Source organism: Cricetulus griseus, assembly GCF_003668045.3.
Source record: "Cricetulus griseus strain 17A/GY chromosome 1 unlocalized genomic scaffold, alternate assembly CriGri-PICRH-1.0 chr1_1, whole genome shotgun sequence".
NCBI lineage: Eukaryota > Metazoa > Chordata > Mammalia > Rodentia > Cricetidae > Cricetulus > Cricetulus griseus.
Genome location: NW_023276807.1, coordinates 8,205,772 through 8,231,911, shown reverse-complemented (window position 1 = coordinate 8,231,911; position 26,140 = coordinate 8,205,772). Strand labels below are relative to the sequence as shown.

At 41.5% G+C, this 26,140-nt stretch overlaps 1 protein-coding gene across 50 annotated transcripts in view; it reads left to right on the top strand.

Annotated features, from left to right (window-relative positions):
- Map4k4 (mitogen-activated protein kinase kinase kinase kinase 4) overlaps positions 1–26,140 on the top strand; it is a 145,919-nt gene that overhangs the window by 93,545 nt on the left and 26,234 nt on the right. For 15 of the 50 annotated variants that reach the window (XM_027386775.2, XM_027386774.2, XM_027386765.2 and 12 more), the window contains exons 7-16: positions 752–882; positions 1,816–1,870; positions 3,320–3,398; positions 7,271–7,446; positions 11,518–11,590; positions 12,898–13,108; positions 19,278–19,439; positions 22,554–22,640; positions 23,196–23,414; positions 24,149–24,310. In XM_027386775.2, the coding sequence (XP_027242576.1) occupies positions 752–882; positions 1,816–1,870; positions 3,320–3,398; positions 7,271–7,446; positions 11,518–11,590; positions 12,898–13,108; positions 19,278–19,439; positions 22,554–22,640; positions 23,196–23,414; positions 24,149–24,310 (1,355 nt within the window). The remainder of the gene's footprint in view (positions 1–751; positions 883–1,815; positions 1,871–3,319; positions 3,399–7,270; positions 7,447–11,517; positions 11,591–12,897; positions 13,109–19,277; positions 19,440–22,553; positions 22,641–23,195; positions 23,415–24,148; positions 24,311–26,140) is intronic. The other 35 variants (XM_027386780.2, XM_035452464.1, XM_027386779.2 and 32 more) reach the window with 3 other exon arrangements.

Sequence of the window (26,140 nt, the reverse complement as noted above, 5' to 3'; positions counted from 1 at the left end):
TGTTGATTGTGAGTTTATTTGGTGCGTGCGTGCACCTTTGTACATGATGTGTATATGTGGGTGCAAGTGATACCACACGTGTGCGTGTGGAGGTCAGAGAATAACTTTTTTTCCATCTACTTTTACATAGGTTCCAGGAATGGACTTCAGGTCCCTAGGTTTGTACAGTGAATTCCTTTATCTGCTGAGCCATCTCACTGGCCTCTTTGTATATTCGTGATTCTGTTTATTTAGTACAGTATGGTGTGTTAACCTGGGGCCTGTATGCAGAATTGGCTCTGAGAGTGGGGAAAGCAAGAATCTGAAAAACATATTTATGTAGACAGCTCTTGCTAACCTGGAGCCTTTTACTTTGTTCTTTCATAAAAGGAAGGAAGGAAGGAAGGAAGGAAGGAAGGAAGGAAAAACACAGGCGTGAATTACAGAGCTAACCTAAGGTCCACCCTCCTAAACTTGGGGCTTTCTTTAATTTGCATTTGTTTTTGACACACATTTTCTAAAAGTGCAAACATTATTATTGTTCCTGAAATGGGCCCTCTGCTGGTCCTTTTAGGTTCTTCTGAACTGATACAGGCTCTTGCATTGCAGTCTTGGTGTTGTTGCTCTGAGAGGGGCACTGCTTTCCAGGGCTGCCTGCCTGAACCGTTCTGCAGTTGAAATTGTAGTATTGTTTGTGTTTACTATGACACCTCACAGTTTTTCTTCTGCTTTGTTAATTGTGCTCCTTTTACCCTTGCTTTTCGTTCCTCAGTTGATTTTGGTGTGAGTGCTCAGCTGGACAGGACGGTTGGACGGAGAAATACATTCATAGGCACACCCTACTGGATGGCTCCCGAGGTCATCGCCTGTGATGAGAACCCAGACGCCACGTATGACTACAGAGTAAGAGGCACCTGCTCTTCTGGGCCATCCAGGACCCTTAGCGTTGCAGAGGACCTGGGGCTTGCATAAGGGGAATTGCATACCCCTTATACCTACAGGGTTTCAGTGAGAAATACACAGACCCTGTTGAATTCAGGGTTTCCAGGCCTGTGCTAAGATACTGTTCGTTGCTGGTGATCTCATGAGAACACACGGCTCACAGACAGCCAGGCACAGACCTCCTCACCAGCCAGTCAGATGCCCCTCCCCCAACAGCCTTTTTAGCTTGAAGAATACATTAAAATCAGATATGGCTTCTTTTTTAACATACTGTCAAAATTTATAATAGCATTCTCTGAAATTTTACAGTATTCTTGTGTAACAAGTTTTGTAACTTCTCCTAGTTATACAAATAAATTGAAGTGGTTAGAGAGTGACCTCTAGGGACTTGAAACCACAGTGCACTTTTTTTTTTAAATCCAGCCATAAAACTCATATTTAATAATTTGATTCAGATTGACTATGTTATTGTTTTATTTGTCAACAAAACAAAACTTTTGCTTTAGTGGTTATTGTGCCTGTTAGTGATGTTAAAATTGAGTTCGTATTTTACTTGTTCCCCACTTATTTCAAAGTATTTGTTGCAAATACCCAATTAATGAGGATTCATCTAAACCATTGCTCCAGAGGAATTTTCTTTTAATTTGGAGAATTTAAAATATATTGCAGACATTATGGTTTTTTAATATATACCTAAAATTTGAAAACACTTTCCAACATTGTCAAAATAATGTCATGCTGAAGTAAATAATAATACATAACTCCCTGGAATTGGAGAGGTAATGACTTCCAGCAAAATTTGTCTTTGTTCACCTGAAGGATGCTTTTATTTTATTTGTATGCCTGTCCAGAAATATAAGTAGGCATCTAGAACATTCATTTTTGTTTTTGCAGAGTGACCTTTGGTCTTGTGGTATCACAGCCATAGAGATGGCAGAAGGTGCCCCCCGTGAGTATCTTCCTTCATCTTGAGCTCATTTCTTTTGTGTAACCTGATTACGTGTAAGAACCTAAGGGCCACTGGTCAGAACCATGCCTGGTGGAGCCCATGGATGAAGGACCCCCCCTTCCCCAAAAGCGGCTTTAAATGTAAAGGGAAAAGCCGAGCATTCGTGGCACACGCCTTTAATCCCAGCACTCCAAAGGCAGAGGCAGGCAGATCTCTGTGAGTTCGAGGCCAGCCTGGTCTACAGAGCCAGTGCCAGGACAGCCTCGAAAGCAACACTGAGAAACTGTTTCTTGGTAACCAGTGTTCCTTTTGGGGCTCTCAAGGTCTGTAGCCTATTCATATGCAGGATCTGAAATTAATAAGGGCTAATTTTTCTTTATTGCATTAAAAAAACTGTTTGAAAAGCCCCTAATCTTTAAAATTTTGTGTTTTCTTATTTTGACTTTTCAAATTGAGATATTATCTTTTATTTATAGAATTTGATTTGAGTTTGCTTTCCTTGGGTTATATCAGTAAATTGATAATTATAAAATTGATATTTGATTAGGGTTGTAATAGAAATGTAGAGAAAATAAGGACAGAAAACATACCCAACATTTTCTCCTGGTCCACTTAAGCAAGGAGTGCACAGACTGCATAATGCCTCATACATAGATGTTGAATAAATATTTGTTGAATGAATGAGAAGATATTTACAGTTAAAAATTAGTTACAATGCAGAAACGGTACCCCTTATATTTCTTTGTATGATATTGAGACATGGGACCCATTGCTGACTCATTTGTCTCAATTTTCTTTCACACTGGGATACTGATGTCTGCTAGTATAGCCCCTATTCCCAGCTGCATTATACGTTTTTCCTGAAAATGTGCCTCATTTTTTGTGACGGCTATTGTGCATGTTTGCTGAGCCTACCTTTCTTGGAGTTATGAAAATACAGACAGTATTTACACCAAAGTAAGCAGCAGCACTCACACTCAACTTCACTCTTCCTACTGATACTAGCTGTAATAACAGACAGTGTTGTGTGGAGGCTCTGAATGTGTGAACTGTTTAGGCATTGTACTGTTTGAAATAATGAAAGCCTTCAAAAACAGTTCTAATCCTTAGACCAACCTGAGGAAAACAGTCATTTTCATTAGAATCTTAAAGGTGATTTAAAGACAATTATTTTCTCCTTTTAAATTTGAGTTAATACTTATCTTTGATTAGTGAAAATTTCCATTGTCTATTTGAAGTGGTGAATTATTGATTTTTCTCTTTATATTTTGCTGTTTTTAAGTGGTTTATTCAAGGTATGACCTGGGGTCATAACAAACATCTCAGCTGCTTGACATTCTTGGCAGTTGGGCAGTGGGATAGAGTATTTGAAATTATTTTTGAATAGACCCTGGAAGTCAAGAATGAGTAAATAAGTGCCTTACTGACACAACCATCTCCTTTCCCCAGCTCTTTGTGACATGCATCCAATGAGAGCACTGTTTCTCATTCCTAGAAACCCTCCTCCCAGGCTGAAGTCAAAAAAATGGTAAGCTGTGTATGGGTTTCCCTCCCTCCCTCTCTCCCTCCCTCCCTCCCTTCCTCCCTCCCTCCCTCCCTCCCTCCCTCCCCCTCCCTCCCTCCCTCCTTCCCTCTTTCTCTCTTTTCTTCTCCTCCCTCCCCATAGTTTCATTTTGTTCTGGAATAAAATTCTGGGCATTCTAATTTCAGTAACAAAAGCCAGCACCTTCAAACAATCTAAAGTGCATTTTTTGTTTGTGTTATTGTTCTTGTTATATTGTTTGAATTACTCACTAATGACAAGTGGCACCCGAAAGCTCCATAATATAGAGAAAAAGTTATATTTTAATGTTTAAACGTCTTCTGAGCACAATATGTTTCTGAACAATTCCTTCTAAAATGTATTGAAAGCCCTAGGTTAATAGACATTACTATTGATGAAAGTTATCTGGGGTCATGGTGCATGTTTGTAGGCCCATGACTTGTAAGACTACCACAGGAGGACCATTTGAACCTGGGGGTTTGAAGCATCTAGATAATAGGGCAAGACCCAGTCTGAAAGGGGAGGGCCATCACTGTAACCATGGTTTATAAAGTGGCCGTAGGCATACCCCTTTTAATCATACAAGAGCTTGTTCAGAGAGTTGCCCTTCGCCCTGGGCAGCCAGATCCCCTTCTTCTTGCTGCTTTTCTGAGTTTGTTGTTCAGAATGCTGACATTCAGGGGGGGGTGGGGTGGGGGGGGTGGGCATGATGACCGGCTGAACAAAGTGTTTAGAACTGCAGCTTGTGAAGACATGTGCTTTGGCTAATTTTAAATCTTTAAGGGAGGGGTGGTGTCTTTTTTGGGGAGGGAGGCTGAGAGATTTGCCCAGTTCCCCCTGAATGTTGTCTGGTAGCTCCTGCTTGTACTCCATCACCCCATGCTTTCTAGCCTCCCCCTCATAGCTACCTCTACCCCCCTAAAACCCCAAACCTTCAGGCCCCTATACCCCTTTTTGTTCTCTTGGCTTCTTTAATCATGCCTCACTGCTGTGGTTTTCATTTTCCTCTTTTCTGAAACCTTACTAATTTTCCAATTAATTAATGTTACTCCCTCTTAGGTTTTATTACTCTTTCTGAAATCCACACATGGTCTCACAGTCAGTCCTTCCATTTGGATCTTGTCTTTCAGTTTCTCCTGGCTGCTTTATGCTTGGTTGCCTATCTTCTGGCCCATGCAGACTTCCTTTCCTTCAGCTATAGGAGCACACTGGTCCCTGTCATCACTCCCCTCCCCCCTTCTTTGTTTACCCTCCTGGTGCTCAGCACATTTCACTTCTCCTTTCCTACCTTTCTTTACACACTCTTTAACCATAATAGATTCTAAGTAAAAGAATTGCCCAGTATCATTAAGCCAGTGTTTAGAGAGATCAAATAACCACACAGTTGCAGAGATTTTGGTCCGATTAGACTTCCTTGTATTAATAAGTGTGAGATGATGGTTCTGGACATGGATGGTAACCAGTCCCCAGGACAACACCAAATGTGTGCAGTGGACACTATCCTGGGTCAAACTGAGGGGCTGGAGGAACTATTTAGCTTGTGCTAAACCAAGTGGTCTTTATTTTCCTTTCCTTTTCTCTTGTGACTTTGATTCATTAAAGTCTGTTCTGGGAGGATCATAAGTCAGTATTCTGTATGAAGAATACTCCGCACTGTCTCCTTTATTTGTAGATTTTGGTTAACCGTTTGCAGGTAACATATTCTAACAGAGACAGTGGTAGATGGTGAGTGATACCTCCTGGGTTCTTAGGCCAAACTCCCTCCAACCAAATTAGGTAAGATGCTGCATTGATTCATTTGCACCACTGTTCTCATTTTATCCAAGTATTTGAAAGTACTGCCAACTTCTTCCTGTGTGATTTCTGTCTTCCTTCCCAGATGTAAATTTCTGTTACTCTTCTGGAGAAATAGCTATCAGAAAATGGCCAATGACTTATTTGCCAGAAGAACTCAGTTATTTATTTTTAAGGAATATATTGTGTGTGGTTGATTCCTAAGTGTTGTCTGGTGGACATGGTACATAAGATTTTTTTAATTTAGGGATTCAGGCTCATAATTTGGAATCTTGGTGTAGTGAGTCAGTACTTGTTTCTTTAGTCAATTCCTTGAATGATCTTAGTGGGGCCAAGGTTTAGTAATCTCTGTTAAGATGTTATACTGTACACATCACATGGATGGTCATGTTCCTCTTTAACCACAGACCTTTCTGTGAGGTGATTCTGACCCATTTTCCCATTCTCTTCCGCCTTTTGTAATAGCCTTAGAAAGTGACTCCTTAGTCCCTGATACTTTTGCCCTTTTGTTCACGTTCCTATATCCTGAATGCTGTCTTCTTGTTCTCCCTTTGGGATAACAAGTATTGTGCCTTTGGTTTATGTTCAACCACTGATGCAGTTTTATTTTCCCTCCTCTATGAGTTTCATCATATACCTGCTGGGTGTGTATACTTAACTTTCCTCTACTTTACATACATATTTCTTACTGAGTCTGACATAGATAGATGTACATACAAATATTGGTTGAATTGAAAAAATAGTTTGAAAATATAAGATATAGAAGGAATACTTCATACAAGTGATAGGATTAGAGCTGAACTAAATTTAAAGATGAATAACTCATTCATTCATTCATTCATTCATTCATTCAACAAAAAATGTATTAAAATACCCTTTGTGGTATGGTTAATGCTGAACATGACTGACAAGTTGAGAAATAAGAACCCAAAGAAACAAAGCTTCAGTGTACAAACTGTGACTTGTAGATAGTTTCAGAAAAATGTTGTTAACTTGGGGAGTTTGGGGTGGGACACTGCCAGAAAAGGCTTACCAAGAGACAGTCACAGAACTAAATATCAAAAGATAACCCAGTAGAATGACTTAACTTGGGCCAATGAGATTGCTCACTGAGTAAAAAAAGTTGTCTTCTTGGAAGTCTGGAAACTTGAGTTTGATCTCCAGACGGTGAGTGAAGGTGAAAGGAGAGAGATGAATCCATGGAGTTGTTCCCAACTTTCACACACGTATGCCTGGCTTCTTGTCTCTTTGTCTCACATTCATTTTTTTAAAGATTTGTTATGTATGCAGTGTTCTGCCTGCATGTACACCTGCAGGCCAGAAGAGGGTACCATACCATTACAGATGGTTGTGAGCCACCATGTGATTCCTGGGAATTGAACTCAGGACCTCTGGAAGGACAGCCATACTCTTAACCTTTGAGCTATCTTTCCAGCCCCCATACATATGTTTTTAAATGTCCCAACCAAAGGTATGAGTTTTCATGCACTGGGCCAGGAATGGGAAAAGCTCAAAGTCCTGAAAGCACAAATGTGGGTGACGAGTTATTTTGAACCCCCAACCCCCAAGTAAAACCTGGCATTTCTGCCTTTGTACATCAGGCACTGGGACCTGATGAGTCAAACCAGTGCAAGACTGCTTAAAGTGTCAGTAGGTTCAAGGGGTCTGCATTTGCCCACTGGAGCAGGCCCTTTGCTCATCTCTGTCTGCACTTGCTTTCTGGATACCAGACAACTGTCCTCCATCTGTGCTCCTACAATGTGCCATCCACGCTCGCCGGTTGTGTGTGTCCTGCCACTGCCCACTGCCCCCTTGCCTCTTCCACCTCCATGATGTAGTGGGTAATGAGTAACAGTAGGCTTAAACTCTTTAGATCTGGCTTCTTTTACAGCTGTTTCTGGTATATTATTAGTGGCATACTGCAGGCGTAACGCCACGGTAGCACTCCTGCCCCCTTGCCCTCAGTCCTGAGCTCTCTCAGCATGGCTGTGCATTGGCAGAATGCTTTTGCAGCTTTACTTTTGCTGTAGAAGTTTGATGATGTATTTCACTTCCTCTTACAGGTCAAAGAAATTTTTCAGCTTTATAGAAGGCTGCCTGGTGAAGAATTACATGCAGAGGCCCTCTACGGAGCAGCTTTTGAAACACCCTTTCATAAGGGACCAACCGAATGAAAGGCAGGTTCGAATCCAGCTGAAGGATCATATAGATCGGACCAGAAAGAAGAGAGGGGAGAAAGGTATTGCGGCGTCTTTTAGTTTCACTTCTTTCCTGTTATAACACTGAATGACTTTTAGAAGGTTTTAACGTAGTGCTAAAGGGTTCACCCTGACATTTTTAAATGCTGGCTTTTTGTTGTTGCCTTTGATCCTCCACCACCTTCCCTGCCATCCCTCGGTGCCCTCTCTGCCTTTCCATTCTCACACCCTCTTTTCCACACCCCTGCCACATGCTCTTTTACTTCCCTGTCTATGTACCCCTCAAGTGTAAGACCACTGTAATTTAATGCTTCTCGACAACCCCATCTCCCCCTCCGGGTCCCCCATCTGGCTTTATGTCATGCACCCACACACTGACACAGTGTGTAAACAATGTAGGGTGGGGCCTCATTCATAGAATGTGTGCGTCTGGTTTTTGTGCCACTACTGTGCTTTGCTATGTATGGTGACTCTGATATTCCCAGCAGCATTCTTTCTGTCAGAATTGATTTGACTACTCAGAGTGGGTTTCATATGGATTTTTGGATTATTTTTTATAAGCAGGAGCAGGTTTTTCTATATAGTGTTACCTTCAAGTGACTTAGAGTTTTCATGGTAAAAGGCTTTCACTTCCTTGGATAGGGGTATTTTCTGTATACTTTTATTTCTTCTTTATTTTTATATTTTTTTATTCCTATTTTACTTTTTATTTTTATTCCTTTTATGTCTTATTGCTTTACTTGGGTGGGACTGGAAGCACTGTATTAGTGTCTAAGTCTAGATTTTAGAGAATATGTCATTTTCTCCCCACCCTAGTACCTTCAGACATGTCATCTGCAGATTTGTCGTATATAATTTTGCTATATATATATATTTTACTATTTTGAAGTGTTTTCTTACTTCTTCAGTACATTCATTCATTCATTCATTCATTCATTCATGGTGGGGATTCACTATAGTTCAAGCTGCATATTTATTTATTCTATCTTAGCCTCCCACATGCTGGTATTACAGGTGTGAGCTCTAATGCCAGGCTCTTCAGGATTTCTCTCACGAAGACATGCTTAACTTTGTCCAGTGCCTTTTCTGCATTTGAGCTCTGTCCTGAAGCTTATTTATATCAGGTATTATTACATTTGCTGATTTGCACAGCTTTGCATTCCTGAGATGAAACCTCTTTGGTTCTGGTATATAGTCTTAATATATTCTTGAATACAGTTTGCAAGTATTTTGTTGAGAAATTTTCACCCAGTGTTCATTAGAGAAGTGGGTCTTCAATATTCTTTTCTCATTATATCTTTATTTAGTTTTGCTGGTAGGGTCATATTGGCTTCATAGAATGAGTTTGGTAGAGTCTTCCCCTTCTTTTTGATGGACTGGTGTTAGACCCTCCTTAAATGTTTGGTAACAGCCTGCGATGTGTATGTACCCATGCATCTGTCCTGGCCTTGTCTTTGAGACTTTTCCATCACTGCTCCAGTCTTGTGCTTGTTAAGGGCCTATTTACATTATTTACATGCTTACATCCTACAGATTGAACTGTGGTACACTGTAGGCCTTTACAAATAGGATTCATTTCTTCCTTCTTCCTGCCTTTTGGAGTATAAGTTTTCAAAGCATTCTCTAATGACCTTTTGGATTTAATTGGACTATGTGGTAAAAATTTGCTTTGTTTGTATTAATTTGGGTTTTTTCTCTGCTTTTGCTAGTTTAAGTAGAACTTTGTCAATCTTGTTCATCTTTCCACAGAACTAGATCTTTTAATTGACTTTTGTGTATTGTTCTCTCCGTGTTTATTTCATTACTTTCTCTTCTCATCTTAATGTCTTGTGATGTGCTGGGTTTTGTTTTAGCTTCTCACTTTTCTAGAGCTTTATTTGAGATCTCTGAATTTTTAATGTGGTCACTTACAGTAATAAACTTCTCTCTGAGGATTCTCTGGGCGGTACACAGAGGGTCAGTAGTACACTGCTATCTTTCTCAGTTGCTTCATTCTGAAGTGGGTCGTTTGGGAACCAAGGTTTCTTTAACTATTGATTACTACTTGTATTCTACTGTGGTCTGGTAAGATAAAAGGAATTTCTTTTCTGTCTATTACTTTCTACCTACCTGTGTGTTGAGGCTTGTTTTGTGGCTTATAATGTGATCAAGCTTTTCTGTGTGAAGATGCGATAATCTATAGATACTGTTAAGCCTCGTTTATTGTTGGTGTAGCTTAGTTCTAAAGTATCTCTTGATTTTTAGTTTGGAAGAACTATCTACACATGACAGTTGAGTATTGACATCTTCTACTGCCGTTTTGTCAGGGTGTTTGCAACCTTTAAATTGGTAGCCACACCATTTGATAAATTTCTTTACAATTATTATACAATTTGTTGAATTATTCCCTTCTTGTAGTGAGTGCTTCTCCTTATTCTTCTGACTTTGGTTTGAAAGCTGTTGTATCAGACACAGCAATTGCTCTGCCTGCTTTTTCACCAGTTTTATTTCCTTGGTCAGTTGATTTCTAGCTCCTGGCTCAATTTTTGTACATCTTTGCTAGCTATGTGTATTTCTTGAAGACAATAGACAGTGATCTTGTGCTTTAACTCAGTTTTCATCTTTTTATTGGTAAGTTAATACTGTTTGCACTTAGAGTCATTATTGTGAATATTGCTACTCCCTGTGATTTTCCTGGCTGATATTTTGGTTGATTGGATCATTAGTTTTCTTTGCTTCTCCTTTCTTAGGATTAGGGGGTTTTCTGGTTTGCTCTGTTACACATGACTGATTTTTTCCAGTCCTGGAAAACTCCTGGCTCTGGCTTGCTCTTCAGTTCCTTCCATGAAGTGTATTCTTTCCAGTATTCTTGTGAATGAAACCTTCTTCTCTGTGCATACTTTAAGAATTTCCTGCCCTGCTGAAAGGCATCAGTTGCCATCAATTGCTTTGTGTTTGTCTTGAAATATCCTTTTTTTTCCCCCTCCATCAATACTTAAGGATAATCTTGATGGACACATCAGTCTTAATTGTCAGTTAATTCTTTTCAGGGTGTGAAATATATTGTTCCATGCTTGCTTGACTTTTCAGGCAGCAGATGAAGGATCTGATGCTATTCTGAGATCTCTGCCTTTGTTGCAAGTTGGCTTTTCCCCTTACAGCTTTGGTATTTCTTCTTTGCTTTGTATCTTTGACACCTTGACTGTGATATGGGGAGTGGGTCTTCTCTGGGCATGTCTCTTTGGGTTCTAAGCACCTCTTGTGTGTGGACATCCATTTGTTTGTTTGTTTGAGATATTTTCTTGATTAGGCTACTTGTGAATTTTATGTCAGCTCTTTCAAAGAAAAATGATAACCCCACCTCCCCCAGCAGCTATGGGCTACCTGTAGCTCCTCAATAAGGGGTGGAGTCTGGAGAGCACCTCCCCATCTATGCCAGAATTTTGGCTGGAATGATCTTGTACAGTTAGCCACAGCTTCAGTGAGTTCATGAATGCAATAGCCTCATCATTTCCAGGAAATAACATTTCACAGCACTCTTCCCCTTCCTCAGGCTCTCACTTTCCTTCTGCCTCTCCTTCAATTATGTTTCATGGGAATGTTTAATTCTGTTGCTACTGCAAAGTGCACACATAATGTTTCCATTTATTTTCATTTCCATTTGGCAAAGCTTTCTCTCTTGCCACCTCAGTGGAAGCTCAGATGTGAAAGTAATTCATTTCGTTGTGATTTTGGTTGCCTTGGTTAAAGTCAGTAGTTAAATTTTTATTTGTATCTGTCTACTTATCTATCTCTGTCATCTATATTATGTATCATCTATTTATATTTAATTTGTTACCATAAGCAGTTTCTTTGTGAGTATGTTGGTTGCTGTTATTTTTCTTGTGAGTACTCTCACAGAAAATCCCACATAGGAGAATTTATCAGTGCCGAAAACCTGATGAGGTCAGCTCAGGGAGTTTACTGCCATTGATGAGGGAAGTCAGCATCTCTTCTCCTGTGGAAGTCCTTCTCCAAAATGCCATTTTCACAGAGCATCTTGTGTTAGTCATTATGCCTCTGGAAATGCTTGCCTCTACAGGTACCTGTCAGGATTTGTCAATTCTGCTGTTTCTTTTGTCCTTGTCTTTTAGATGAAACCGAGTATGAGTACAGTGGGAGTGAGGAGGAAGAGGAGGAAGTGCCTGAACAGGAAGGAGAGCCAAGGTAATCGTTGCTTTATGAATGATCAAGCACCAATGACGCCAGCATTCCTCAGGGCTCTGGGTAGTCTGCCATTCTTACTTCATGACAGATTTCTGTGAGCAGCTCCCTACTCCAAACTGTTACCTAGTTTTTTGGTTTGCTTTTAATCTAGTTTTATGTTTGGGTATGAGGAAATGCTGCTGCTGGCATTGACTGCTCCAGGAGGCACAGTAGTACAAATCTTCTGCCAGCCACAACAGTCAGGCCTCTCCACAAAGAAAAAATCCTGCTCACAGGCCAGCTGTTGAAACTGCCATAGGATCTCTGTTGAAAACCTTTTCCCAGAGTTTCATTTTCTTTCCTACTGCAAATGTGATTACAGCATTTGGCTTTCTCTGTTAGCGAGTGTTCTACGGTTTGTTTTATCTCTGGCTTCCCAAAGTGTAGTGAAGTCTGGGAGAGAAAAGGATTTACTTTTTTATAGTTTTACTTCAGTAATGAGTTTGTTGGACAGTCATTTTGGCTGGCCTTACCTATGGTTTAGTACAGAGCAAAATGAAGTTAGAAGGATGTGTTGAGACCTGTGGAAGCCATTTGTTGGGAGTAAGAGTTTGGGACATTAGGTTTTACTAAAGAAATCCTACAGTAACTCAAATAGATCTGAGTCCATTTCAAACTAAAATTTTCAGAGAAGTTAGATTGATTTCATGAGAGCTAGGACTGCTTTTAGAATAGCACATGTAAGATACACAGTGGCATATGTGGTAAAAAGAGTTAAAGGAGGTTTGTTTTCTTGCTGTTCTCTTTGATATGGGATTGGGGAAAGCAGAACAGTGCTAGCTGATTTCCTGTGCAAAGCCCATTCACAAAGCCTGCTTGGGGCCTGCTGCTGTCCCTGCTCATGAACAGTGGCAGGGAATACAGGCAGGCTTGATGCTGGCCCTATGAAAATGAAGGAATGCTGAGCACCACTGAGTGCTACTGTTTCTTTGTAATGATGGAAAATAAGAGGGCTATAGAGAGAGCATTGAAGTGAAAGAAGGTGAGCTCAGCCTTCCATTGTGTTGTTGAGTTGATGTGAGAGTTCCATGTAGAGATGCTTACTACGTACCTAGGACTGAATTTTCAGACATTACTAAATGATAAAGGATGATTCAAACCTTCTGAGCTGTAGGCATAGTTGTCCTGGTGGACGTGCTGATTGAATTCCTGGGCTAAGTTCTCATTAAGAGACCTGGGTGTAGAAGAGGAATAGGATGCCCATGCTGTTTGCTCCTTCAGAGGCCAAGGTGATGCATGAAGCCCTGATAGTCCTCTTCACCCTGCAGTTCCATCGTCAATGTGCCTGGAGAGTCAACTCTGCGACGGGATTTCCTAAGACTGCAGCAGGAGAACAAGGAACGTTCTGAGGCTCTGCGGAGGCAGCAGCTTCTGCAGGAGCAACAGCTCCGGGAGCAGGAGGAGTATAAGAGGCAGCTGTTGGCGGAGAGGCAGAAACGGATTGAACAGCAGAAAGAACAGAGGAGGCGGCTGGAAGAGGTAGAAAACATCCATGTTAGTCTTTTCCGTATCCATATTCATATCTATTGATAGGCAGACACCCATCTAGCTTGCTGAGGTAGATGGTAATGAGATAATGGGTGCATGCCCTGTTGTAGCCATTCAAAGACCTTCTGAAGGAAAGTGTGTGCTCTGGGCTGGCAGGTTTCACATCCTTGAGGACCTGCCTAACACTTAACTTATTGTGAGACGCAGAACTCCATTGTCCTGAAGATGGCACTACACCAGCTTTCTGTAGTCTTTCCATTGTGCTGAAGTTGATTTGCTCACACTTGACCTGATTTCTTTGCCATTCTTGGCTTTTGGGTCCCAATTTTATATTTTTCTGACACATGAGACTTGTTCATAAGAAAAACATTGTCCTCTAAGTACCTTAAGTTTGGAGTGGATTTAAGAGGAAAAAATTCAGGCCAGGGAGATGGTTCCAGGGATTTAGATCCTTGCTACCACAGCTGACAACTGGAGTTTGATTCCCCAGGTCCTAGATACTATATAGAGAGAATGAACTCTAGCATGCTGTCTTCTGACCTCCACACGTGTGTTGTGACATGCACATGCATACACCCCCACATACACATATACAATAAATGTATTTTTAAAAAAGGAGTAAGAAATTCAGAAAACACAGTATTTCATAAGATCAGTTTTGTTCTGTGACAGGCAAGTACAGTTTATACTATGCTCATTTAAGCAATTAGTATTCTCAGCATTGGTAATGTAATTATTTATAGGTTGTTTTTATTTTAATTCACGGAAATGTAGTTTTCTTGTAATTCACTTGAGAATTAAGTGTTTTGATTTTTCTTTTCTTGACTTCCCTTTACTTAATATGCCACAGCCCCTAATTTCTCATTCATCATTTGTTTCCATTTGATTTGGACCTGTTTTTCCACCTTTATCATTTTTTTTCTAGTAGAAGAATCCTCAAAAATAAAGCTCTGTAATGACATTTCCAGTGGGAGTTTAACTAAACAAGTTGTTGCCTAGGTCATGTAGCAGTGTACATTGGCATGGTGTCCTTGAATATCCTGTGGATTTGTTCATTGCTTGGAAACTAGTGTGTGCCTCACTAAGGGTGATATGTAAATAGTCAGCTAGAACTTTTATGGTGAAAAATCTTGATGTGTTTGTATGACTTTTAAAAATTTACTTGCAAATCTCTATAAAAATATTTAAGACTTTCCTCACTGTTTTGTGAACAGCCTGAAACAGGAGAATGAGTTTGGAGGCTTACTGAAGGTACTGGGATGAGAGGCTCTGACCATATCTGATACTGTGTTTTTGTGATTCTCTACTGCCAGGAAGGTGGCAAAAGTTACCCTTTGGGGCTGTAACTTGTGTTAAGGACTGGATCATCTAGAGTGTGTTTGAATCATAGGCGGTGACAGTGTTTCAGGCTGTAGTAGTGAAATTGACATCTAGCCTGTCTGTGAGGTAGGCAGTGAGGAGAGCTTCGGTTCAAGGAGAAAGAATGAAGCTTTTGGCTCATTTTGTTTCACTCAATAAATAGATACCTAGTAGGTTAGGGATGTCTGCTTTACATGTTTTCATTAGTCTGCTAGTTCATAATCTAGTGTAAATTCACACTCAGGGTCACCTCTGGCATCATTTTTCTTAAATATGGGAGAGGGGGTGGAGTGATGCTTTAGTGATTAAGACTACACTTATTTGTTGCTCTTGCAGAGGACCCCAAATCTGGTTTCACATGTGGCTCACAACCACTCGTAACTCCATGGCCACCAAGCACACACATATTACACATACATACATGAAGACTAAACACTCAATTGCTAAAAGTAAAATAATTTTTAAAAAAACAGGAAAGGTGGTGTTAGGGAAATTGGAGGGGTGAGGATGAGGGCTGGATTTGATCAAAACATACTATATGCATACATGAAATTCTCCAACAAAAAAAACAAACCTTACACCTAGACCTAGGCACTGGTATGGCAAGTGTTATCCCAAATAGAATCTACTTGTTAGGATTCTGGGAGGCCTAGCTTCTTTTCCTTAATTGGAGGCAGTTCTCTAAGCATTGTTGGCACCCTAGGTTCTAGAAAGGTAATTTGGGAATCTTTGAGGCTGAGGTATTTGTAGTCCTTTCAATAAAAGACTATGTCAGGCTTTTTTTTTTTTTAATAGAAATTCCTGTTATGAACAATGTAGGTGCAGATACTCAGCTTCATTCATAAGATGGGTGAATGTTGGGTTAGCAAGATGGCTCAGTGGTAAAGGTGCTTGCCATCTAGTCCGATGGCCTAAGCTTCAATCCCTGGGACCCACATGACAAAAGGAGAAAACAGACTCTTCCAAGTTGTCCTCTGACCTCTATATGTGCCCTGTGGTATCGTGCTACTCACATGTGCATACTAAATAAACATAATTTTTAAAACAAACACAAAGCCTAAATGATTTTCTAAATGATTTCTAAGCAAAAGATGCTTAGAAATGAGGAGTAAGCGAAACCATGGTACAGAAGTCTCCTTTGGCACCTGCCATAAAACTAGCCTTGCTGCAGCTAGGCCTGCCCCCTTTCTTCCTAACAGAGGTCCTTATGTGTCACTCCCCTAGCTAGTCAGATACCTCCTGTTTGCTGGTGTGCTATGTGTGGAAATGAAGATGTAGCTCTCTCTCTCTCTCTCTCTCTCTCTCTCTCTCTCTCTCTCTCTCTCTCTCTCTCTCTCTCTCTCTCTCTCTCGGGAATAAGACAAGAGTTTATTCTGGTGCCAAACATGAGTGATCCTGGCTAGGAACAGATACCTTAAACCAGCATGGTAACAGCTTTATGAAGGTGTTGTGGCAGAACGAAGACGAGCACATCAAGACGGTTCTGTCAGGAAGTCTTCCTTGCTTTGCTGAGGCTCTCAGCTGAAAAGCCCGGTTCACACCCCAGGTGCTGCTGAAGCTCTCTGATGACCTCCTAACCTTTAGGTTGGTGGAAGCAAGGAGTGTTAGTGCATTCCAAAAGGATTTACCCACTAGGTCAGACACAGGTGAGCAGTGAGTGGTTATTAAAGAGACAAAATCAGCCAAGAAATTCCAGCTCTCCCAGTCAGAGGCCTTGCAGACTCTTCAGCACAGGTGCTTGTTCGTGCATCTTCAGTTCACATAGATACCTTGGGATGGGTTTTCTAGTTTTGCTGAGATTGAATTTTCTGCTTTCTGCTTTTCTGTTGCTTTCTTGTAGTCCTGGGAAGAAAGAGCATGCTGAGCCCACACAGGCCGGTCTTTTCACTGACGCTCTTGGCTCCTTTCTCTGCTGCTTGCTCCCTCTTGCTGTCTATGAACACTGCAGTAGGATACTCACTTTCCCCTCTTCTGTTCTTTCTGTGGGTGTTTAAAAAATAATCTCTACCCCCTGCTCTTCTTGTAGTGTTTAGTCATCGATGGAGTCAGATGTGGCTTTGGGACTGGGGATCGCATTCCTCAGCAAGGGTGGGCATGGAGTGTGTTGTGCTCAGTAGAGCTCTTCCAGAGGAAGAGCATGGAGTTTGGAGGGATGGGTAGAAGTGAATAATTTAAAAACGAAGGGAAGTGAGAGAAAAGAAATTTTCTTTGTGAAGTGGGGTTAGCGTTGGGCAAACATAGTTTCTCAGTAAGAATTAATAAAGCCATCATGTGTCTGTTGTGTTTTTTGGCTTGGAGATCATAGAAGGGAAAATTTGAACTCCTTTGCCTCAGATTTTTCAGAGGCTTTCCACACATTTCAAAGGAATAAGAACCATTTCCTCACTTGATCTCACATACAAAAGGCCATTGTTTGGTAAATCATTAGCATCTGACATCAGGGATCCTTTGGCCTGGTGCTACCCTTTCACAGCTCCTGCTTTAATGATGAGCAGTATTCCCAGGGACCTGCAGTCTGTGCCCCAAAGCTAAGGCCTTGCTTTCTGTCCAGTCAGCAGTGGCTCAGTTGTTTCCCAGACAGTGGTTGTCTTGTTTATAGGAGCCTCTTGTAGGTTCTTGAATGTTCTTTTGACGTGCACTCTTGTGCTTTTAGTTTTAGTTAAAATTTGAAAAAAAGATTACTTTGGCAAACATTGGTGTCTGAAGATGGGGAGTTTTCTTTGAGGAAACTTCAGTCATTATTTTCTCTTCTAAAAGGTGATCAGAGCTGAATGTGAGGTGCTGAGTACAGTTACAGCAGTTTTCTCTAGTGTGCTGTGTGCTTGATATGAGAGGGTCAGATTTAATAAAGCACACAATACACACACAGACTGATGGGACATCAGTAGTAGTTGAGCATTGCCTGGCATGCTTGAAGCCTTGGAGTCAATCTCCAGCATCTGTATATAAAATAAAAGATCATTTATTCTTCTCACAGAGGTGATTTACACATGGAAGGGGGGAAGGGGGCTAAATATAACCATACTTTCAAAGAACTTAAATCCCTAAAAAAGGGATTTCACTTGAAATTAAGAAGAAAATGCCTTTTGAAAGCTTTCAGTCAATAATTGAGGTTTTTAAAAAAGGATTTATTACTTTAAGTGCTTACCTGCATATATATGTGTGCACTGTGTACATACAGTGTCACAGTGACCAGAAGGGAACATCAGATCCTCTGGAATTGGAGTTACAGATAAGTTGTAAGCCACCCTGTTGGTTCTGGGAACTGAACCTGAGTCCTTTGGAAGAGAAGTCAGCATTCTTTCACTGAGAAATCTCACAGAAATGACTGAAAAATTAAAATGTTATAAAAACCAGAGACAATAAGAAGAGAGAGGACTGAATATGGAAATTAGGTGCATTGGCAGCAATAATGGGTAGGGCTGAAAGCAAAGTTTGTTGGAGGAGGATGGGGAGAGAGAGAGAGAGAGAGAGAGAGAGAGAGATATCATCAGATCCCTCATGGCGTTCATATAAGATTCTGTTCTCCAAGAGCAGGCATCTTCTGTAGCAAGATGTTCAGCATGAGACATAACCGAGCCTGCAGAAACTACAAGAGGCACATTCTGTGGTTATGTTAGTGTGGTACTAGCATGCTTGCCTCAGTAGTTCACACACTTGGAGCAGCCACACCATTCTGAGTGCTCTCTCTTTCCCACAGTCTTTCCTCAGACTTCGTAGGGGGATTCCCAGAATATTGTGCAGTTCCTCCCTAGAGACCCCTGACCAGTGCAAAGAACTTAAAGCTGTAAGAAACGATCAGGACTGAGGTGTTAACTATCTGTCTGTGTGCCTCGCACAGGATATTTTTTATGTATTGAGTGGAGGTACTCAGCCAAGACCACAGACACTGATGAGTAGAAGATGAGTAGAACAGGGCACTTAGTGGCAGAGTGCTTGCCTTGCACATGCAAGGCCCCTGATTTGGTCCCAACAATAGAGCTTAGGAGGATTTTGAAGGAAATGAGACAAAATAAGGACAGAAACCCATCTCCTGTATATACATATGCACTTAACAAAATATTCATAGAAACACCAGGTATATTCATCAAAGAAGAATATTCAAAAAATAAGAATTCCTGAAGTGTTTTAAAACCCTTAGAAAATAGGGAAAGAAGAAAAGACAAGTTGATGGATAATAGAACAGGAGCCCCACCTTGCCTTTAGTAGACACTCTAAGGCATCAGTGTGATAGGGAGAACATACAGAAAACGAAACACACATTTCTGTCAGGTGTGTGCTGCCATCCCAGAACTCGGGAGAATGAGGCAGGAGGAATGCTTGATTTTGTGTCTTCCATTGTTTGTCATTTTTTTCTACCCTTGAATCATTTCTTTTGTTCTGATTTAAGAGTCCTAGATAGTGATGCCCATGAATAGCAGTAAGTGGTGTGGTACAGTAGGCAGTGAGCATGACTGCTGTCAAAGTGGAAAACCAAACCCTGTAAGGACTCAAAGGAGCGTTACACCTTTGGCCAGTATTTTTATGTATTGAGTGGAGGTACTCAGCCAAGACCACAGACACTGATGAGTAGAAGATGAGTAGAACAGGGCACTTAGTGGCAGAGTGCTTGCCTTGCACATGCAAGGCCCCTGATTTGGTCAGGGAAGCTGCTAAGTGCGTGGTACATGTAGAATAATTGACCAGTAGAGGAGGGTCCAGAAGCTTTGCCTCATTGACAGCTGCTTGTCACTGTCAGCAAATCTCAGAGAAGCACAACGGGCAGACCCCTGGTAACTAACTACACTGTTTCTCTCTGCAGCAACAAAGAAGAGAGCGTGAAGCCAGAAGGCAGCAGGAACGAGAGCAGCGAAGGCGGGAACAAGAAGAAAAGAGGCGCCTGGAGGAGCTGGAAAGAAGGCGGAAAGAAGAAGAAGAGAGGAGAAGGGCCGAGGAGGAGAAGAGGCGAGTGGAACGGGAACAGGTTAGTTCACCAAGAATGTTAAACCAGATGTCTGTGGCAGTGCTTGCTAGCCTATCAATCTAGGCCTGGGAACCAAAAGTACACGCGTGTGTGTGTGCACACATGCATACTCAGAAGTGTAGGTGTCTAAACACATTGGAAACACTAATGACTTGACTCCTTATCTTCAAAAAGAATAAAAATTGATACAGCTTAGATAGAGACCCTTTGAAACTAGCCAGAGTCTTGATGAGTGTGATGTGTACAATTTCTGAGTATGTGTTCACAGGTGTGGCTTGCATACTGTGAACTCCAGGTATCTGAGTGTAGTTAGCTTTTTACACAAGGAAATTAAAAGCCAACTGTAAGGAAATTTCTAATAAACGTTTGAAATACCTAGTGGCTGAGTAAGTTTGCATGTATATTTGTAGGATTAATGATTTTTGGGTATAGTTTAACAACAAATTTTTGTAATGCTTGTAATTTTATTTATTGCTTTCTATAGTTTATTTGTAAGTTTCTTAAACCATTATGCAAACAAGAGATAACTGTTCTTAGTTTCTTTGGTTTTCCTGTCTTTGAATTAAGCATTCTTTGTTTGGTGCTTTGAATAAAGAAGAAAGCCAGTGAATGGGAGCTATTTGAATAGTGCTTGGACTTCACATTTAAAGTACTTACAAACCATGTTTTTAGCTTCCAAGTGTGATAATCCAGCTATGTCCTTAATACTCCTCCTGGACTTTGAGTGTCTGAGCCTTGGGTCTGCAGATGCACCAGTGTTTGCTAGAACTTCCGTGTACAGCTTATGCATTACTGTCTACTTCTTGACTCTAACAGTAATGCTTGGTGATTATTAATATTTTATCATGTTTCTACCTGAGGGCTACAGTTTTGTCAAAATGCCACTTGTTAAGAAGTCACCTAGTGGTGTTATGGTGTTTGATTGTGACAAGAAGTTTGAGGGTGGCAATTGTAGTTGTTCAGATTTTGTGACTAGAGGCTGGTGAACTGGCTCAGCAGTTGAGAGCACTGGCTGCTTTTCCAGAGGACCCTGATTCAATTTTCAGCACCCATGTGGCACCTTACAACCACCTATCACTCCAGTTCCAGAGATCCAGTGCCCTCTTCCTGGCCTTTTCCAGGGACGTATATACATGGTATACAAATATACATGTAGGCAGAACACTCATAAATATAAAATATAAATAAATCTTAAGAACCTTTAAAATATTTGTGACTAGCAAGTACCCTGTACTTTAAGGATTTCTTGTTTGTTTGTTTGTTTTTTATTGTTGTTGTTTCAAGACAGGGTTTCTCTGTATTGCTTTGGAGCCTGCCCTGGAACTTGCGCTGTAGACCAGGCTGGCTTTGAACTCACAGAGATCCACTTGCCTCTGCCTCCCGAGTGCCGGGATTAAAGGCGTGCACCACTAACGCCCGGGCTGCTTTAAGGATTTCTTAAAGTTGGTTTTGTTTTACTCTGCTTTTCCTTTTTGATTGTAAAATAATTATTCTCTATTTAACTTTGCATTCTCATGCAAAGTGTTGTATGTGTCATATTCTCTGTGTTCAGTGTATGACAGGATATTTGTGGTTTGGATAGCATGTGGTTCTCCCCCACACCCAGTTTTCTTGCATTTTAAAGGCCCAACATAAATGGGTATAGTAACTTGATCTTTCAAGTTAGGATTTAATTCTGTTTTGTTTAAAAAAAAAAACAAAAAACATATGATTTGGGATTCAGATTCTCTTCCTCAGACAGCTAAGGTCACATGTCCCTCACAAAGGCACTTAATGGCTTCACATGATCCTGTGGAGTCAGATATGAGTAAGGAAGGGACCTGGCTTTGGGGGGTTCAGTTTGCTTTGTAAGATGTGGTGCCCTGAGAGTGGGTATAGGCCATTGTTTCTCTGTTGTCTAATATTCTCCTGACCAGAGCTATTGGTTACCTTAAGCATCTGTTCAGCTAGTGTCTTTGGCTCTTCATTTCAAGGCATGTGGCATGACATAGGTGCTGGTCAATAGGAAGCACCTATAGAAACAGACCCTAATTCCATGGAGCAGTTTTCCCCTGTGCCCTTCCTTTGCTCCCCTTCTAAGACAGGTGGGTAGTTTTGTTTCATGTGTGGGGGTGGCAGTGTTTGTTTTTCTGATGAAAAGGCTTCTTGAAAAATGCTTTTGCTCTAGAGTGTTATTTCATATCTACCTCATGTTCCATTTCTCAAATGAAAACAAAAGTATACTGGAAGGTTGAAGGTATGTAGTGGGTCACACAGCTTGTCTTTGATGGAACTGGGGTAAGGATCTCCTGATCTTTTTGTCCAAATAGGATGTGTACAACTTCAAGTTTCAGTATGTTCCCACCTCTTATCCCTTCCTCAAAACTGGAGTTTGCACTAAGGACTTTAGGGATGTCAAGTTAGCGTCATCACCTCTGTGTATACTGCTTTATATGTAATTACTGCCTCCCATTGTGTACAGATTGGCCATTTTCTCCCACTGTCATGCCATCATCAGTCTGCCCATGCGCATGTGCCTGTGCACAGTACACAGACACACAAGCTCAGCACCAAGGGCCTGGGCCGATTTTCTTGTAGAGAAGTGCCCATGGTCTATGATCCTGATCATATCCTTCAGACTACAGTCATTCCGGGTGCCTTTGGAATCATCAGCAAGAACACAAATTTTGTTTGGTTTTTTGATTTTTGTCTTGTTTTGTTTTTAGATCTTAGACAGATTGGGGTTTTAGTGATTGTTTAAAATGATGCCTTTTAAGCAGATATTAACTAATAGAATCCCTTGATCCTAATTAAGCTCCTGTTTCTGTGAAGTCTGCCATGGTAAAAGGAAGACATCCCCCTTTAAAGGTCTATGTTGGATGTGCTAATAGTATCACGTACAGCAGTGCTCAGACACTGCCATGTGTGTGGCGGGGATGTCTTAGACTTCCTGCACTTCATTGGCCAGCTTGAAGCCTTTGCAAAAGTTCTCAGTAAGAGATTGCTTTTAGATGAGGTGTTCACTCTTTGGTGAGTTTACTGTAAAGCTTATTGGAGTAGTTCTTGGTTACCCACACAGGTGACTGATGCTTTCCTTCTGGATGTATTGACTGCTGGGTAATTTCTGTGTGACAGGAGTACATCAGGCGGCAGCTAGAAGAGGAGCAGCGGCACCTGGAGATCCTGCAGCAGCAGCTGCTCCAGGAGCAGGCCATGTTACTGGTAACGCCCCGCCCCGCCCCGCCTCTGTCCCATTCCCTAGCCACAGGGTCTGTTTCCCCCCTCCTCCCAGTCGGCCAGCTGTGGTGACTATCAGACCTTTTTGGTTTTGCTCTGGAAACCAGGTTCTAGAGAAGATGTCCTCTGTGGTCATGCTGTCAAGCACAGTGTAAACTGACCTTTGTTTCCCATTAGTAAGTTAACTACTCTTGTTTGGTAGATGCCTATCAAGTTTTAAACAGAACTTGGCATTCAGTGAATATGAAAACGCTGAAGGTATCAGGCTCACCATGCATGCTATAGGATTTTTGCTGAGTATGTGTGTATATATACCTCTGAATCAGATGCTTAATTGAATTCTTTTACTCTGCAATGATGTTTCAGTTAGAAAATGCTGTCAAATTTTACACAGGTAACATGCTATTTAAAATCCCAAACATTTGCCTTGCTCTTATACAAGAGGGGAAAGTGCAATTTAAACAAAAACCAAGAAGGGACCCGGAGAAGAGGTGAGCTCGCCAAGGTCCCCAGATTCAGTGTACCCTCTCCCTCTCCAAGGAGTGCCGATGGCGGGAGATGGAGGAGCACCGGCAGGCAGAGAGGCTCCAGAGGCAGTTGCAACAAGAACAAGCATATCTCCTGTCTCTACAGCACGACCACAGGAGGCCGCACCCGCAGCAGCAGCCACCGCAGCAGCCGCAGCAGGACAGGAGCAAGCCAAGCTATCATGCTCCAGAGCCCAAGCCTCACTTCGACCCTGCTGACAGAGCTCGGGAGGTATCTTCTTTCACTTGTTGCTTTAATGTTGGTCCTGAAAAAGCTCCGAGATGTTCCCTCGTGACTGATGAGAGCCGTGCTGTGAATGCCAGAATGGACCAGTAAAACCCGCCTTTGTCTTCCATGTGGAAGACATTTCCATTTCTCTGTTAACAAATATTAGAGGAATCAGAAGCAAAACTACACAAAAGGAATTCTTGGCCCCATCATCTTTAGAATGGGAATGAATAAGAGAAATGTTGGTCTGGTGTAAGACTACTGTGAGGATGAAGTGGACTTTTAGCCTGATTTCTTTGGATCACGTGGTGGTGCATTTGGTCACAGAGCCTCAAACTCTAGGCTGCAGCCAAGTGTTCCTCTCTGGGCTATACAAAAGGGCTTTGTTGCTTCCTGAGTACGGAGCAGTTCTGGCCTGTAGATGGCACCCTTCTTCTACATCCACTTTCACAGGGAGGAGAGTAAGGAAACAAGTTCTGTTCATAGTGTTAGAGTAATGAAACTGGACCCTGAGGCGGTCTTAGAGGCTGCTTTGCTTAATTTTCATTTTCATGACTTTTAAAAATCCTCTATCAAATCTTAGCCCTGCTTTATGCCAACCCCCAGCTGACTCTCTCTTTTCATGTAGCTGAAGAAAACAGCCTTTATCTTGATTGTCCTGCTTTTAGACTTTCTTCTTCATCTCTCCTTTCCCTACTAACATGGAGCTATCTATGTCTTCTAATTCTCTGATGCAGGTGGAAGATAGATTTAGAAAGACTAACCACAGCTCCCCTGAGGCCCAGTCTAAGCAAACAGGCAGAGGATTGGAGCCACCGGTGCCTTCCCGATCAGAGTCTTTTTCCAATGGCAACTCCGAGTCTGTGCACCCTGCCCTGCAGAGACCAGCGGAGCCACAGGTAGCAGCAGCAGCTGCCTTTGCTATGCTGAGGACGTGCAGTGGCTCACTGGGCCACACATTGTTCGTGTCATGTAGGAAAGAGAAGAGAATGGCTGTAGTTGGATAGCTAATGGAGGATATGCATTCAGCTGTAGGGAAAAGAGGGTATTAACTTAGATGTGAAGCCCCTCTTTCCTCTTTAACAAATGCCTTTTCACTAGGGTTTTAGAAAGTTGGTTTTATTGTGTAAGCATGTTTGAAGAGAAGCAGAAGCTCTTCTTCCTGACATTTTAAAGGAAGTACTTTACCCTTGTGGTCCCCAGCTCCCTGGAGGACCCTTGGAGGCTGAAGATGTCCTGTAATTCCATGCTGAATTCTATTTATTTGACCTAAAATGTAGATTTTTCTGGAAAAGTCTCTCCCCCCCCCCCCCAGATTCACAAACTCTTCAAGATTCACAACAGGTTATGACCAGTAGATTAAATACCGATTTCCTGGAGGAAGTCAGGAAAAAGGTTATTTATTTCCTTTCCTTTGGTCTGTACCATATTCTACCTTGTCTGAGTGGTCAAAGAGAAACTGCCCTGTTGTCTATACAGGAAAGTAGATGGCTGAGATGTCACAGGCTGAATGTCAGCCTCAAACCCTGGTTCTTGCTGTCTCCCTGAAGATGGTGTTTAGGTACTTCCTCCACACTGCTCTGTCCTGCAGTCTGCCTCAGACAGAGCCTAAGCTTCCCTGACCTTGTCCTGTAGGATGAAATGTGGTGGTTCCGAGGCAGAAGTAGTGATCGTGCTGTGACCAGTGCATTCACAATAAATAACAGTAATAATTTGAATGTGCTTCATAATGACAAATCCTCCTATTGGACAGTGGGTGCTATTACACGGAGCCCAGAGGAGCAGATCTGAGGCACTGGGTGTGGGTGTGGGTGTGGGTGTGGGTGTGTGTGATGTGGGTGCAGCAACAGAGAACTCCAGAGAATAAAAGATGGGAAGAAAGAGACACAGACTAGGGTGAGAGAACAGATCCACGTAGAAAAGTTTGGCTACCACTCACTCCTACACCTGGAGCTTATTTCTTGGTGAGAGGCATGTTACATGCATAAGAAGCGTTTGTCTTAAAAGTCAAACCCAACACAAGGGAGAGACTTACCTCAGAGCAGTAGATTTAAAGGGTCCCTGAGCTACGTGGGCTCATTTTTATTTCGTGGGTGACTAATATAATGTTTAGAATAGTCTCTCTTCCTCCTTTGCTCAATGTGCTCTTGGCCTAGCAAGTACCTGTGAAGTGTCTCAGAGGGAAACTCTCGTGTGACACCTAACACTGAGTCCCACTTACTGCTCCTTGGTGACACGTTCATTTGTATACGTTCCCAGTGAACATTTTAAATATTTTAGTAGTATGAAGTTGTACCAAAACTAGTATTATTTGGATCTGCCTATGAGCCATAGAGATTATACACTGGGGTTTAGCTACAGGTTTTATCTGCAGAAGTCAAACAAATTAGGACTTAATGTTTTCAGTTTGCACTAAATATCCTAATTAGTAAGTATATAGCTAGAGTGATGAGAATTATAATGTTGGGCAATTATTCTACAACAGCAAGACATAATTTATTGAAAATATTTCATAGATTTTTTTGAGTGAATGTTTTTTAAAGCATCTGAATAAATTCACTTGGCAAATAGTCACTTTCTTGAGGTCTCAATTGAAAGACACTGGTCAGGCAGAGGCAACTTGCCATTAGATTTTTTGCTAAAGAAAATTTAATCCCACCTTTTTTCATAATTAATAGAGATGTAGAAGATTAGGAGGAAAGAAAAAAAATTATTGGTATATTTGAAAA